At 49.1% G+C, this 15,581-nt stretch overlaps 1 protein-coding gene across 1 annotated transcript in view; it reads left to right on the top strand.

Annotated features, from left to right (window-relative positions):
- The window catches only part of LOC124032427 (ubiquitin-like modifier-activating enzyme 1), a 43,123-nt gene that overhangs the window by 19,594 nt on the left and 7,948 nt on the right, over window positions 1–15,581 (top strand). The window contains 12 exon segments of the mRNA XM_046344820.1: window positions 856–953; window positions 1,393–1,459; window positions 1,503–1,576; window positions 4,866–5,042; window positions 7,130–7,240; window positions 7,769–7,986; window positions 8,928–9,109; window positions 12,187–12,383; window positions 12,815–12,879; window positions 13,244–13,439; window positions 13,613–13,687; window positions 13,831–14,020. Of these exon segments, the coding sequence (XP_046200776.1) occupies window positions 856–953; window positions 1,393–1,459; window positions 1,503–1,576; window positions 4,866–5,042; window positions 7,130–7,240; window positions 7,769–7,986; window positions 8,928–9,109; window positions 12,187–12,383; window positions 12,815–12,879; window positions 13,244–13,439; window positions 13,613–13,687; window positions 13,831–14,020 (1,650 nt within the window).

The raw sequence follows: 15,581 nt of genomic DNA, 5'->3' as shown, positions 1-15,581 counted from the left end.
CTGCCGTGGCAACTGCCCTGGTCCCCGGGAACCGGGCTACGGCTGCATCTTTTAAAGGCATTCTTTCATTCATCCATCTCTCTCTGTCCCCCTCTCTCTCTCTGTCCCCCTCTCTCTCTCTGTCCCCCTCTCTCTCTCTGTCCCCCTCTCTCTCTCTGTCCCCCTCTCTCTCTCTGTCCCCCTCTCTCTCTCTGTCCCCCTCTCTCTCTCTGTCCCCCTCCCTCTCTCTGTCCCCCTCTCTCCCTCTCTCTGTCCCCCTCTCTCTCTGTCCCCCTCTCTCCCTCTCTCTCTGTCCCCCTCTCTCCCTCTCTCTCTGTCCCCCTCTCTCCCTCTCTCTCTCTGTCCCCCTCTCTCCCTCTCTCTCTCTGTCCCCCTCTCTCCCTCTCTCTCTCTGTCCCCCCCTCTCTCTGTCCCCCTCTCTCTCTCTGTCCCCCTCTCTCTCTCTCTCTCTGTCCCCCTCTCTCTCTCTCTCCTGTCCCCCTCTCTCTCTCTCTCTGTCCCCCTCTCTCTCTCTCTCTCCGTCCCCCCTCTCTCTCTCTCTCTCCGTCCCCCTCTCTCTCTCTCTCCCCTCTCTCTCTCTCTCCCTCCGTCTCTCTCTCTCTCTCTCTCTCCGTCCCCCCCTCTCTCTCTCTCTCTCTCTCCGTCCCCCCTCTCTCTCTCTCTCTCTCCGTCCCCCCTCTCTCTCTCTCTCTGTCCCCCTCTCTCTCTCTCTCTCTCTCCGTCCCCCTCTCTCTCCCTCCGCCCCCTCTCTCTCCCTCCGTCCCCCTCTCTCTCCCTCCGTCCCCCTCTCTCTCTCTCTCTCTCTCCCTCCGTCCCCCTCTCTCTCTCTCTCTCTGTCCCCCTCTCTCCGTCCAGGCCCCTACACCTTCAGTATCTGTGACACCACAGGTTTCTCCGACTACGTCAGGGGGGGCATCGTCTCTCAGGTCAAGATGCCCCAGAAGGTGGCCTTCGTAAGTACCTCCACGTTGTCTTCGTGTCATGGTGTGATGGCCAGGTACCTGGTGGATCATTTTTGAACATGTGGTGGTTCTCATTAGAACATTATTGTCTGCGTTTACACAAGCAGCCCAATTCTGATCATTTGCCCTATTATTTGCACAAGTTGATCTGATTGGTCAAAAGACCAAGTGTTAGTGTTTAATATAATAAACGATCAGATTTGGGCAACACAGCCTCTGTTACTGGGACTCTTGTAATTTCCCATCTGAATGCATACGGCTTTTCCACAAGTAGTTAACCTGTCAACTACTAGCCAGGCGCTGCTCTTTCTCTGGCTCTTATCCCTGTCGGTCTCTCCTCCCCCCTCTCTGTAGAAACCCCTGACTGTGTCCATGGCAGAGCCAGAGTTTGTGCTGATCCCTGTCGTTCTCTCCTCCCCCCTCTCTGTAGAAACCCCTGACTGTGTCCATGGCAGAGCCAGAGTTTGTGCTGACAGACAAGTTTGCCAGGACAGTTTGCTTCCAGGCTCTACACAGCTACCAGAGGACAGGCTTCCCAAGCCCTTCACCTGGGCTTCCAGGCTCTACACAGCTACCAGAGGAAACACAGCAGGCTTCCCAAGCCCTGGTGCCAGGTACACACACACACACACCTGTACCTGGGCTTCCAGGCTCTACACAGCTACCAGAGGAAACACAGCAGGCTTCCCAAGCCCTGGTGCCACACACACACACACCTGTACCTGGGCTTCCAGGTGCGTCAAGTTTAGTAACTTCTTATGCTTTATTTTTTTCCCTTGTGTGAAAAAACGCAGCCAGTAAGTTTAACCTGTTAGTTATCTAAGTGAATTAACAAGGTGACTGGGCGTCCTAGTGTGTTGGCTGTCTGCCGCGTTTGAGAAGGTTGGCTGTCTGCCGCGTTTGAGAAGGTTGGCTGTCTGCCGCGTTTGAGAAGGTTGGCTGTCTGCCGCGTTTGAGAAGGTTGGCTGTCTGCCGCGTTTGAGAAGGTTGGCTGTCTGCCGCGTTTGAGAAGGTTGGCTGTCTGCCGCGTTTGAGAAGGTTGGCTGTCTGCCGCGTTTGAGAAGGTTGGCTGTCTGCCGCGTTTGAGAAGGTTGGCTGTCTGCCGCGTTTGAGAAGGTTGGCTGTCTGCCGCGTTTGAGAAGTCAAAGCTCTTTGGATGAGTTCTCTGTACAGATGCCAATATCTCGATTTCTTTGCACAAGGTTGGCTGCTGCTTCAGGACTGGCTGTTCATTTCAGATGTTATTGGCCTCTACACATGGTTAGCAGATGGTTGTTGGTTACACATGGTTGGCAGATGTTAATGGTCACATACACATGGTTAGCAGATGTTGGCTGTCACATACACATGGTTGAGATGTTAATGGTCACATACACATGGTTAGCAGATGTTATTGGTCCTCATACACATGGTTAGCAGATGTTATTGGTCACATGGTTTGCAGATGTTGGCTGGTCACATGGTTAGCAGATGTTGGCTGGTCACATGCGTTAGCAGATGTTATTGGTCCTCATACACATGGTTTGAGATGGTTGGTCACATCACATGGTTTGAGAAGTTAATGGTCTGTCACATGGTTAGCAGATGTTTTGGTCACATGGTTTGAGATGTTAATGGTCTGCGTTTAGCAGATGTTATTGGTCCTCATCACATGGTTAGAGATGTTAATGGTCACATGGTTGAGATGGTTGGTCACATACACATGGTTGAGAGGTTATTGGTCCTCATACACATGGTTAGCAGATGTTATTGGTCCTCATACACATGGTTAGCAGAAGGTTGGCTGTCACATGGTTTGAGATGGTTGGTCCTCATACACATGGTTTGAGAAGGTTAATGTCTCACGTTTAGAAGGTTGGCTGATGTTATTGGTCACATGGTTAGCTGATGTTATTGGTCCAGAGACTACTGTTCATTTCAGATGTTATTGGTCCTCATACACATGGTTAGCAGATGTTAATGGTCACATGGTTAGCAGATGTTAATGGTCACATGGTTAGCAGATGTTAATGGTCACATGGTTAGCAGATGTTAATGGTCACATGGTTAGCAGATGTTAATGGTCACATGGTTAGCAGATGTTAATGGTCACATGGTTAGCAGATGTTAATGGTCACATGGTTAGCAGATGTTAATGGTCACATGGTTAGCAGATGTTATTGGTCCTCATACACATGGTTAGCAGATGTTATTGGTCACATACTCATGGTTAGCAGATGTTATTGGTCACATGGTTCAGATGTTATTGGTCTCATACACATGGTTAGCAGATGTTATTGGTCCTCATACACATGGTTAGCAGATGTTATTGGTCCACATACACATGGTTAGCAGATGTTATTGGTCACATACTCATGGTTAGCAGATGTTATTGGTCCTCATACACATGGTTAGCAGATGTTATTGGTCACATACACATGGTTAGCAGATGGTAATGCGAGTGTAGCGAAATGCTTGTGCTTCTAGTTCCGACAATGCAGTGATAACCAACAAGTAATCTAACTAACAATTCCAAAACTACTGTCTTATACACAGTGTAAGGGGATAAGGAACATGTACATAAGGATATATGAATGAGTGATGGTACAGAGCGGCATAGACAAGATACAGTAGATGGTATCTAGTACAGTATATACATATAGATATGAGATGAGTAATGTAGGGTATGTAAACAAAGTGGCATAGTTTAAAGTGACTAGTGATACATGTCTTTCATCTAATTTATTAAAGTGGCTAGAGATTTAAGTCTGTTGGCAGCAGCCCCTCACTGTGATGGCTGTTAGATTTGAGTCTGTGTGTTGGCAGCAGCCCCTCACTGTGATGGCTGTTAGATTTGAGTCTGTGTGTTGGCAGCAGCCTCTCACTGTGATGGCTGTTAGATTTGAGTCTGTGTGTTGGCAGCAGACCCTCACTGTGATGGCTGTTAGATTTGAGTCTGTGTGTTGGCAGCAGACCCTCACTGTGATGGCTGTTAGATTTGAGTCTGTGTGTTGGCAGCAGACCCTCACTGTGATGGCTGTTAGATTTGAGTCTGTGTGTTGGCAGCAGCCTCTCACTGTGATGGCTGTTAGATTTGAGTCTGTGTGTTGGCAGCAGCCTCTCACTGTGATGGCTGTTAGATTTGAGTCTGTGTGTTGGCAGCAGCCTCTCACTGTGATGGCTGTTAGATTTGAGTCTGTGTGTTGGCAGCAGCCTCTCACTGTGATGGCTGTTAGATTTGAGTCTGTGTGTTGGCAGCAGCCTCTCACTGTGATGGCTGTTAGATTTGAGTCTGTGTGTTGGCAGCAGCCTCTCACTGTGATGGCTGTTAGATTTGAGTCTGTGTGTTGGCAGCAGCCTCTCACTGTGATGGCTGTTAGATTTGAGTCTGTGTGTTGGCAGCAGCCCCTCACTGTGATGGCTGTTAGATTTGAGTCTGTGTGTTGGCAGCAGCCTCTCACTGTGATGGCTGTTAGATTTTCCGGTAGCGCCTACCTATTTATGCATGACTGAGTTGAACTGCCTTTCTTGCCAATTTTAATATTTTTTCTGTTTGTGCTCGTTAGCGTATTTTATTACTTGTGCAAATGTTATCTTTCCGGTAATAGACACCCAATGGGCTTTTTGTGTGTTTTCTGGCACCCCCTTGTGTGCGAAGCCGGTAATACTGTAAATCCAAGGATGATAGAAGGAATGGCGATATGTAAATCTGGTTAGCGCTCAACCCTACCTGACACACACTGATAATCACATTCATTTCCATTGCACTCATGCAGGATCTTTTGACTGAGTAAATATGTTCAGCTTATTTTCTACTTCCTGTTTTAGCTTCTTTATTCTAGTTATTTAGTAGCACCCACTATTTCCTGCCTAGCATTCTAGCTGCCTTTCAAAAAAGTTTGAGTGCTTTTCTTTGTGTTCCAGGCTGATGGAGAGGAGTTGGTGTCCCTGGCTAAAGAGGTTAACTCCAGCCAGACGGGGTCAGCCAAAGTGGACGAGCTGGATGACAAGCTCATTAAGAAACTGGCCTTCGTCTCCGCCGGCGACCTGGCACCAATCAACGCTTTCATTGGTGGACTGGCCGCACAGGAAGTTCTGAAGGTAAGGAGCCGCTCGCTTCCGGTCAGAGCTATTTCTGCTTTCTGTGTTCCTACTGTTCTTTATGTTGTCCGACACCTTGTGGGGGAGAGAATCGTGTTTTGGTTTTATTTCACCTTTATTTAACCAGTTGAACAAGTTCTCATTTACTTAACCAGGTAGGCCAGTTGAACAAGTTCTCATTTACTTAACCAGATAGGCCAGTTGAACAAGTTATATGTACATGTAGGTAGAGTTATTAAAGCGACTATACATAGATAATAACAGAGTAGCAGTAACATAACAATAGCGAGGCTACATACAGGGGGAACCGGTACAGAGTCGATGTGCAGGAGCACCGGTTAATCGAGGTAATATGTACATGTAGGTAGAGTTATTAAAGTGACTACATAGATAATAACAGAGTAGCAGCAGCGTAGACGAGGGGGGGGTTCAAATAGTCTGTTAGCCATCAGCTGTTCAGGAGTCTTATGGCTTGGGGGTAGAAGCTGCTTTAGAAGCCTCCTGGACCTAGACTTAGCGCTCCGGTACCGCTTGCTGTGCGGTACCGGAGAGAACAGTCTGTTGGCTGGATCCTTGATCATTTTTAGGACACCACCTGGTATAGAGGTCCTGGATGGCAGGAAGCTTGGCCCCGGTGATGTGCTGGGCTGTTCGCACTACCCTCTGTAGTGCTTTGCGGTCAGAGGCTGAGTAGTTGCCAAACCAGGCAGTGATGCAACCATGCTCTCGATGGTGCATCTGTAGAACCTTTTGAGGATCTGAGGACCCATGACAAATCTTTTCAGTCTCCTGAAGGGGATTCGGTGTTGTTGTGCCCTCTTCACGACTGTCTTGGTTTGCTTGGACCATGTTAGTTTGTTGATGTGGACAACAAGGAACTTGAAGCTCTCAACCTGCTTCCACTACAGCCCTGTCGATGAGAATGGGGGCGTTCTCGATCCTCCTTTTCCTGTAGTCCATAATTATCTCCTTTGTCTTGATCACATTGAGGGAGAGGTTGTTGTCCTGGCACCACACTGCCAGGTCACTGACCATCTCCCTATAGGCTGTCTCATCGTTGTCGGTGATCAGGTCTACCACTGTTGTGTCGTAATGATGGTGTTGGAGTCGTGCCCTTGCCATGCAGTCATGAGTGAACAGGGAGTACAGGAAGGGACTGAGCACGCACCCCTGAGGCGCCCCTGTGTTGAGGATCAGCGTGGCGCATGTGGTGTTACCTACCCTCACCACCTGGGGGAGGCCCGTCAGGAAGTCCAAGATCCAGTTGCAGAGGGAGGTGTTTAGTCTAGGGTCCTTAGCTTACTGATGAGCTTTGAGGGCACTATGGTGTTGAACGCTGAGCTGTAGTCAATGAATAGCATTCTCACATAGGTGTTCATTTTGTGTTATTTGCCTCAAAACTAGCATAAAAGTAGTTTAGCTCGTCTGGTAGGCTCGTGTCACTGGGCAGCCGTACTGTCTGGAGTCATCCTATCTAACTAGCTTGACTAAGGATGTTGCAGAGCTGTCTGACTAAACTATGTATTATCTCTACCATCTCACGTTATCTCTGTTCTCCCTGTACTGTCTCTAGTCATCCTATCTAACTAGCCTGACTAAGGATGCTGCAGAGCTGTCTGACTAAACTATGTTACTACTACTTCAAAGTGTCCAGAGATATTCCTCATGTGGTCTGTGTATCTAACCGAGTATCTGTCCAGAGATATTCCTCATGTGGTCTGTGTATCTAACCGAGTATCCGTCCAGAGATATTCCTCATGTGGTCTGTGTATCTAACTGTGTATCTGTCCAGATTGTCTCTATATGATGACGAGATGCTCATGTCTCTAACAATGGAAGTCGTTGCCAGGACGTTAGGCGACAAGCTGAGATCCAAAATAATCCCACAGAAACTCATTGATCTTATTTTGGACAGATTCTGATCAGTCTCAGAGCTGGAATAAGTCCATTGTAGTTAATTACCATGTTTGCGCGCTGAATATTTGCTTAATGAGAACTACAACTCCCTACAGGAATGTTCATGCCCATAATGCTGTAGCTGTACAGTATTATAACTGTGTGTGTGTGTGTGTGTATGTGTGTCCTAGGCATGTACAGGGAAGTTCATGCCCATAATGCAGTGGCTGTATTTTGATGCTCTGGAGTGTCTGTCTGAGGAAGAGGGAGGAGCCATGCTCACTGAGGAGGACTGTGCCCCTGTGAGTATACACCACACACACACACGCACACCTACCACACACGCACACCTACCACACACGCACACCTACCACACACGCACACCTACCACACACGCACACCTACCACACACGCACACCTACCACACACGCACACCTACCACACACGCACACCTACCACACACGCACACCTACCACACACGCACACCTACCACACACGCACACCTACCACACACGCACACCTACCACACACGCACACCTACCACACACGCACACCTACCACACACGCACACCTACCACACACACTAGCTGGTTGGGTCGTGATTATCATATATGTGAATTTGTTAAATATGTAGTGCTGTTGTGTCTTGTATGACAAATCTTTTTTTAAATTATTGATATGATTTATCACACTAACACAACCCCCCCCCCCCCCCACACACTCACTCACTCACACACACAGACACACACACAGACCCTGCAGATACAGAACACATGTTGTTGATGAAGTATAAACCCCCTCCCTCTCTAACCCCCCCCCCCCCCCCCCAGAGAAACAGTCGTTATGACGGCCAGATCGCTGTGTTTGGCTCCCAGCTGCAAGAGGAGTTGGCTAAACAACGTTACTTCCTGGTTGGGGCTGGCGCTATTGGCTGTGAGCTGCTGAAGAACTTTGCCATGATTGGATTGGCCAGCGGGGAGGGTGAGGTCATCGTGACGGACATGGACACCATAGAGAAATCCAACCTCAACAGACAGTTCCTCTTCAGGTGAGAGAGGAGGAGGAAGGGAGGGAGGAGGAGGGAGGGAGGAAGGAAGGGAGGAGGAGGGAGGAAGGGAGGAGGAGGGAGGGAGGGAGGAGGAGGAGGGAGGGGGAGGAGGGGGAGGGGAGGGAGGGAGGGAGGAGCAGGAGGGAGGAGGAGGGGAGGGAGGAGGAGGGGAGGGAGGAGGCAGGAGGGAGGGAGGGAGGCGGCAGGAGGGAGGGAGGGAGGCGGGAGGGAGGAGGAGGCGGGAGGGAGGAGGAGGAGGGGGAGGGAGGAGGAGGCGGGAGGGAGGAGGAGGCGGGAGGGAGGAGGGAGGAGGGAGGGGAGGAGGAGGAGGAGGGGGAGGGAGGAGGAGGAGGAGGGAGGAGGAGGAGGAGGGAGGAGGAGGAGGGGAGGGAGGGAGGGAGGAGGAGGGGAGGAGGAAGGGAGGGAGGAGGAGGAGGGGGAGGGAGGGAGGAGGAGGAGGAGGAGGAAGGAGGGAGGGAGGGAGGGAGGGAGGAGGGAGGGAGGAGGGAGGAGCAGGAGGGAGGGAGGGAGGAGCAGGAGGGAGGGAGGGAGGAGAAGGGAGGGAGGGAGGAGGGAGGAAGGGAGGGAGGGAGGGGGGAGGGAGGGAGGGAGGGAGGAGGAAGGGAGAGGGGGAGGGAGGAGGAGGAGGAAGGGAGGGAAGGAGGGAGGGGGAGGGAGGGAGGAGGCTAGTACCATGAGGTTTTATATAATGTGTGAAAAGCCCATCTCTTTTATCTTGGCCTTCAGTCAGTGTTTTGACTGTTATGGACATTGTATGTGTTCCTAATGACACCCTGTTTACTTTATAGTGCACTACTACTGATCTGGGGTCATTTCATAGTGCCCTATACAGGGAGGACGATACCATGTAATTATTCATCTTTTGTCACTTATTTTGTAAAGTGTTGCGTGTTTAAATAGTTGTTTTGGTTTGTATTCAGGCCGTGGGACGTGACGAAGATGAAGAGCGAGACTGCGGCGGCGGCGGTGAAGCAGATGAACCCGTCCATCCGGATCACGGGACACCAGAACCGCGTCGGGCCCGACACCGAGCGAGTCTACGATGACGACTTCTTCGAGAGCCTCCACGGAGTCGCAAACGCTCTGGACAACGTCGACGCACGTAAGACTTCCTGTTGCTGTGTGTAACGTACGGAGGTAGAACACAGACTTCCTGTTCCCATTTGTTGCTGTGTGTAACGTACGGAGGTAGAACACAGACTTCCTGTTCCCATTTGTTGCTGTGTGGAACGTACGGAGGTAGAACACAGACTTCCTGTTCCCATTTGTTGCTGTTCCCATTTGTTGCTGTGTGGAACGTACGGATGTAGAACATAGACTTCCTGTTCCCATTTGTTGCTGTGTGGAACGTATGGAGGTAGAACATAGAATTCCTGATGGAAGTCTAGGGTGATATATTTCTGGGGTTTACATGGTAAAACAGGGTGATATATTTCTGGGGTTTACATGGTAAAACAGGGTGATATATTTCTGGGGCAGGCGACAAGCCGAGGTCCAAAATAAACCCAGAGAAACTCATTGGACTTATTGTTGACACATGTTGGCGAAAGTGAAACATCTGGCTTTGCCTCTTTCTCTCAAGCCCCTCCCCCTACCACTCACAACAGCAAAGATGAGAGCTCACTTCCTCTCTGAAAACAAGCCTTTTCAACTCCCTGTGTGCTGTAACAGAGGATAAATGCATCCTGTTTGTCTTAACTACTCAAATTGCGTGCTGAACAGACCATGCTAAAACGGGACATGAGCATAGGTTCTGGGAAATGAATGCTCAATCTGTTACGCGCATCGTTACAATACCACATACTGCTAGCAGCATTTTATCCAAAGGCCGTTGTACTAGCTGTCTACTCCGTGTTTTAGCTACTCACCAGGACGTGGGTTTGAGTGTTTTCATGTATGGAGCGCCGTTTTACGTGTCAAAAAAAGATAAATACGCTTTTTAATTCGACATGTCAAATCACACAATTCTATTATAGATAGTGATGAATCGGCACGTGCAAGACAAGCGCCACTACTACTATCAGCAGCACTGTCAAAGCTGTAAAAAAAAAGTCTGCAAACAAGCACACACCGGCCACGAACGACGTGTTTACAATACCGCAATGGTAATAAGGCATTATTTGTTTGACCGCAACTTCTGGGGTAGCTAGCTTTAGCTTGGTAGCTAGCTTTAGCTTGGTAGCTAGCTTTAGCTTGGTAGCTAGCTTTAGCTTGGTAGCTAGCTTTAGCTTGGTAGCTAGCTTTAGCTTGGTAGCTAGCTTTAGCTTGGTTGCTGGCTTTAGCTTGGTTGCTAGCTTTAGCTTGGTTGCTGGCTTTAGCTTGGTTGCTGGCTTTAGCTTGGTAGCTGGCTTTAGCTTGGTTGCTAGCTTTAGCTTGGTAGCTGGCTTTAGCTTGGTTGCTAGCTAGCACCAATACAACCAGCCTGAAAACAATGACCAGTAGAAACTGCAGTCATTTCATTATCCTTAACAATGATTTAGGAATCCTTGTAAGTATTAGCTAGGTTGCCACTTGTTGTTCGCCTAGTGAAATTGAACTTCAGTTCATGAAAATAAATAGCTAGCCAGCTACTTAACCCTGTTGCCCAAAGCTAACATTATAAGGAGCCAGCTACTTAACCCTGTTGCCCAAAGCTAACATTATAAGGAGCCAGCTACTTAACCCTGTTGCCCAAAGCTAACATTATAAGGAGCCAGCTACTTAACCCTGTTGCCCAAAGCTAACATTATAAGGAGCCAGCTACTTAACCCTGTTGCCCAAAGCTAACATTATAAGGAGCCAGCTACTTAACCCTGTTGCCCAAAGCTAACATTATAAGGAGCCAGCTACTTAACCCTGTTGCCCAAAGCTAACATTATAAGGAGCCAGCTACTTAACCCTGTTGCCCAAAGCTAACATTATAAGGAGCCAGCTACTTAACCCTGTTGCCCAAAGCTAACATTATAAGGAGCCAGCTAGCTTCATCTGGCTAGTGAGGCTCGACTGGACCGGGTTATGTGTTGTGCAGCTAGCCACAATAAGAATTAGGCACAATAGTGGAATTTGTGGTTTCCGTCCAAATAAAAATACCTCTTTGAAAGTGACCCAGAAGGTTACAATTGGTGTCATGTTTAGACTTGATAATGTCACACAAGGTTGGAATGTGAAGCAATGAAATGGGTTTTCAGTCTACTCAATATCCAAGATATGCTTTTCCAACGTCCTCCTCGGGTATCTGACTCCAAAACATCCACGCAGTATTGTTTTTCCTCAGGAATAGTGTTCAATACACATCGTTTGACAAAAAATATGGCTCAATTCAGTTGTTTCAGGGTCCGGTAATGTTCTCTGGGTGTCACTGAGTAGACTGATACCCCATGTCATTGATCCACAATCCATAGGTAAGGCTGTACAGTGAAATAAGGACGCCCCACAATGCAATTCTAAAGTCTAATACATCCAGTGTGATTTCAACAGCTTTTTGTCTTTTTTAAATTATTTTTTCTAACATTCCAACCTTGTTTATTATGATCTATTTAATTTTTAATTATGGGAATATTATATTTGTATTCATTTGCATCACTGTCAATTACATACTTTTATTTTGAAGGCTAACCAGCAAAGTCCACTATTGTGGCTCATCCTTATTGTGGCTAGCTTCACATAGATGGGTCCGACCACCATGAATGAAATAAGAACTAGGGTTGTTTTTGATGATGACACCTAGCTATATAGCTACTGAAACAGATGTTGTTTTGGAAGCCCCTGTTAGTCATATTGTCTGTCCTGTAGGTATGTATATGGACCGGAGGTGTGTCTACTACAGGAAGCCCCTGTTAGTCATATTGTCTGTCCTGTAGGTATGTATATGGACCGGAGGTGTGTCTACTACAGGAAGCCCCTGTTAGTCATATTGTCTGTCCTGTAGGTATGTATATGGACTGGAGGTGTGTCTACTACAGGAAGCCCCTGTTAGTCATATTGTCTGTCCTGTAGGTATGTATATGGACCGGAGGTGTGTCTACTACAGGAAGCCCCTGTTAGTCATATTGTCTGTCCTGTAGGTATGTATATGGACCGGAGGTGTGTCTACTACAGGAAGTCCCTGTTAGTCATATTGTCTGTCCTGTAGGTATGTATATGGACTGGAGGTGTGTCTACTACAGGAAGTCCCTGTTAGTCATATTGTCTGTCCTGTAGGTATGTATATGGACCGGAGGTGTGTCTACTACAGGAAGCCCCTGTTAGAGTCCGGGACTCTGGGCACCAAGGGAAACGTGCAGGTGGTCATCCCCTTCCTGACCGAGTCATACAGCTCCTCCCAGGACCCCCCGGAGAAGTCCATCCCCATCTGCACGCTGAAGAACTTCCCCAACGCCATCGAACACACCCTGCAGGTAACACACACCCTGCAGGTAACACACACCCTGCAGGTAACACACACCCTGCAGGTAACACACACACACACACACACACCCTGCAGGTAACACACACCCTGCAGGTAACACACACCCTGCAGGTAACACACACCCTGCAGGTAACACACACCCTGCAGGTAACACACACCCACACACACACCCTGCAGGTAACACACACACACACACACACCCTGCAGGTAACACACACACACACACACACACCCTGCAGGTAACACACACACACACACACACACACACACACACACACACACACACACACACACACACACACACACACACCCTGCAGGTAACACACACACACACACACCCTGCAGGTAACACACACACCCTGCAGGTACGTCCTTTATATGCAGTGTGTGTGGTAACTCTCGTCTCTCCCTCGTCTCCAGTGGGCCCGGGATGAGTTTGAGGGTCTCTTTAAACAGCCATCGGAGAATGCCATGCAGTACCTCACGTAAGTCCACCAATTTAGCATGTTTCAACATTTTACCTGCTGTGGTTTGTGTTTATCTACCTTTTTCAGTTTGAATGAAGACGGATGTTATCTTGGTGTCAAATCACTAGCTGACAACCCCGTTGCCTTTTTGGGGATCGATTGAGACATGACCAGTAGTTGTTAACGGTGATAATTATTCCGCCACCGCAAAGAGAAATGCATCAGTTATATAAACGTTTTTCCAATGATCTCCGTTTCTCTGTGGCGTCTGAAACTATTTTTAAATTGTCGTAGTCTCGTGGTTCTGATACTCGACCCAGATAGGTGTTGGAGGTGGTCTGGACCCGTTTAGTATCGACTGTGTTGCTGTTTCCTGACCTAGTGATGCTAAGTTCCTGGAGAGGACCCTGAAGCTGCCTGGAGCCCAGCCCCTAGAGGTGTTGGAGGCCGTCTATAAGAGCCTGGTGACGGACTGCCCTCACAGCTGGGCCGACTGTGTCACCTGGGCCCGACACCACTGGCAGTGTCAGTACAGCAACAACATCTGTCAACTACTGCACAACTTCCCCCCAGAACAGGTACATGGAGCACTGATACACACACACACACACACACACACACACACACACACACACACACACACACACACACACACACACTGTTACACACACTGTTACACACACTGTTACACACACACACATACTGTTGTTGAAATGTGGTTTTGTTGTACTGATCAATGCTCTTCTCTCAGCTGACCAGCTCTGGCGCCCCCTTCTGGTCCGGTCCAAAGAGATGTCCTCACCCTCTAGAGTTCAGTACCAGCAACGTGAGTCCTTTACCCCGTCTCCCGTCCCCGTGTCTCCCCCTGTCCCTGTCCCCCGTGTCTCCCCCCCCCCGTCTCCCCGTGTCTCCCCCTGTCCCCGTCTCAACCCTGTCCACGGTTGGAGACTGTCTCCTCTCTCTCTCCAGCACCTCCATATGGACTATGTGGTGTCAGGAGCCAACTTGTTTGCCCAGTCGTACGGCATGCAGGGCTCTACCGACCGTGTCGCCGTGGCTAAGATCCTGGACAGCCTATCGGTGCCCACCTTCGTCCCCAGGTCAGGGGTCAAGATCCACGTCTCCGACCAGGAGCTGCAGAGCGCTAACGCCAACGTCGGTGAGGATGGGATTGATTTTATTTGATAAGGAAGCATCTATGGAAGGCTGCTCCAGACAATGGGGTCTGGTGACGTAGAAACACAATGGGGTCTGGTGACGTAGAAACACAATGGGGTCTGGTGACGTAGAAACGCAATGGGGTCTGGTGGGGTCTGGGGTCTGGTGACGTAGAATGGGGTCTGGTGACGTAGAAACACAATGGGGTCTGGTGACGTAGAAAAATGGGGTCTGGTGACGTAGAAACAATGGGGTCTGGTGACGTAGAAACACAATGGGGTCTGGTGACGAAAGAAACGTAGAAACAATGGGGTCTGGTGACGTAGAAACGCAATGGGGTCTGGTGACGTAGAAACACAATGGGGTCTGGTGACGTAGAAACACAATGGGGTCTGGTGACGTAGAAACACAATGGGGTCTGGTGACGTAGAAACACAATGGGGTCTGGTGACGTAGAAACACAATGGGGTCTGGTGACGTAGAAACGCAATGGGGTCTGGTGACGTAGAAACGCAATGGGGTCTGGTGACGTAGAAACACAATGGGGTCTGGTGACGTAGAAACGCAATGGGGTCTGGTGACGTAGAAACGCAATGGGGTCTGGTGACGTAGAAACGCAATGGGGTCTGGTGACGTAGAAACGCAATGGGGTCTGGTGACGTAGAAACGCAATGGGGTCTGGTGACGTAGAAACGCAATGGGGTCTGGGTGACGTAGAAACACAATGGGGTCTGGTGACGTAGAAACGCAATGGGGTCTGGTGACGTAGAAACACAATGGGGTCTGGGTGACGTAGAAACACAATGGGGTCTGGGTGACGTAGAAACACAATGGGGTCTGGGTGACGTAGAAACACAATGGGGTCTGGTGACGTAGAAACACAATGGGGTCTGGGTGACGTAGAAACACAATGGGGTCTGGGTGACGTAGAAACACAATGGGGTCTGGTGACGTAGAAACACAATGGGGTCTGGTGACGTAGAAACACAATGGGGTCTGGTGACGTAGAAACACAATGGGGTCTGGTTATAGTCAACCTTCTCCCTGTGGGGATGTAGAAACAGTAGTTGAAGGGGAATCTGTAGGAGGCCGTTGGCGCGCAGGCGTGAGGTGTCCTCAGAAATGATTTCTAACTCTGTGTTTGCTGCTGAATGAAGTCCCAAGGCTTGAATGAGAAACGTCCAGGTTCCTTTCTGACTGAAGACGGTTGTTTGAAGTGTCTTCCTAAGAGGGAATAATAACCACGGACTGTTATGTGTTAGGAAGACAGCTCCCATCTGAGATGACCCTACTACATATCTCATTGGTCACTTTCCTTGTCTGTAAACCAATCGACACCGTCTGTGTAGGCCTAACCTTCCTGTGTGTGTGTGTGTGTGTGTGTGTGTGTGTGTGTGTGTGTGTGTGTGTGTGTGTGTGTGTGTGTGTGTGTGTGTGTGTGTGTGTGTGTGTGTGTGTGTGTGTGTGTGTGTGTGTGTGTGTGTGTGTGTGTGTGTGTGTGCGTGTGTCTGCGTGTGTCTGCGTGTGTGTGTGTCTGCGTGTGTCTGCGTGTGTCTGCGTGT

The sequence above is a fragment of the Oncorhynchus gorbuscha genome, linkage group LG03 (genome assembly GCF_021184085.1).
Source record: "Oncorhynchus gorbuscha isolate QuinsamMale2020 ecotype Even-year linkage group LG03, OgorEven_v1.0, whole genome shotgun sequence".
Classification (NCBI taxonomy): domain Eukaryota; kingdom Metazoa; phylum Chordata; class Actinopteri; order Salmoniformes; family Salmonidae; genus Oncorhynchus; species Oncorhynchus gorbuscha.
This window is presented reverse-complemented; position numbering and strand designations above follow the sequence as displayed.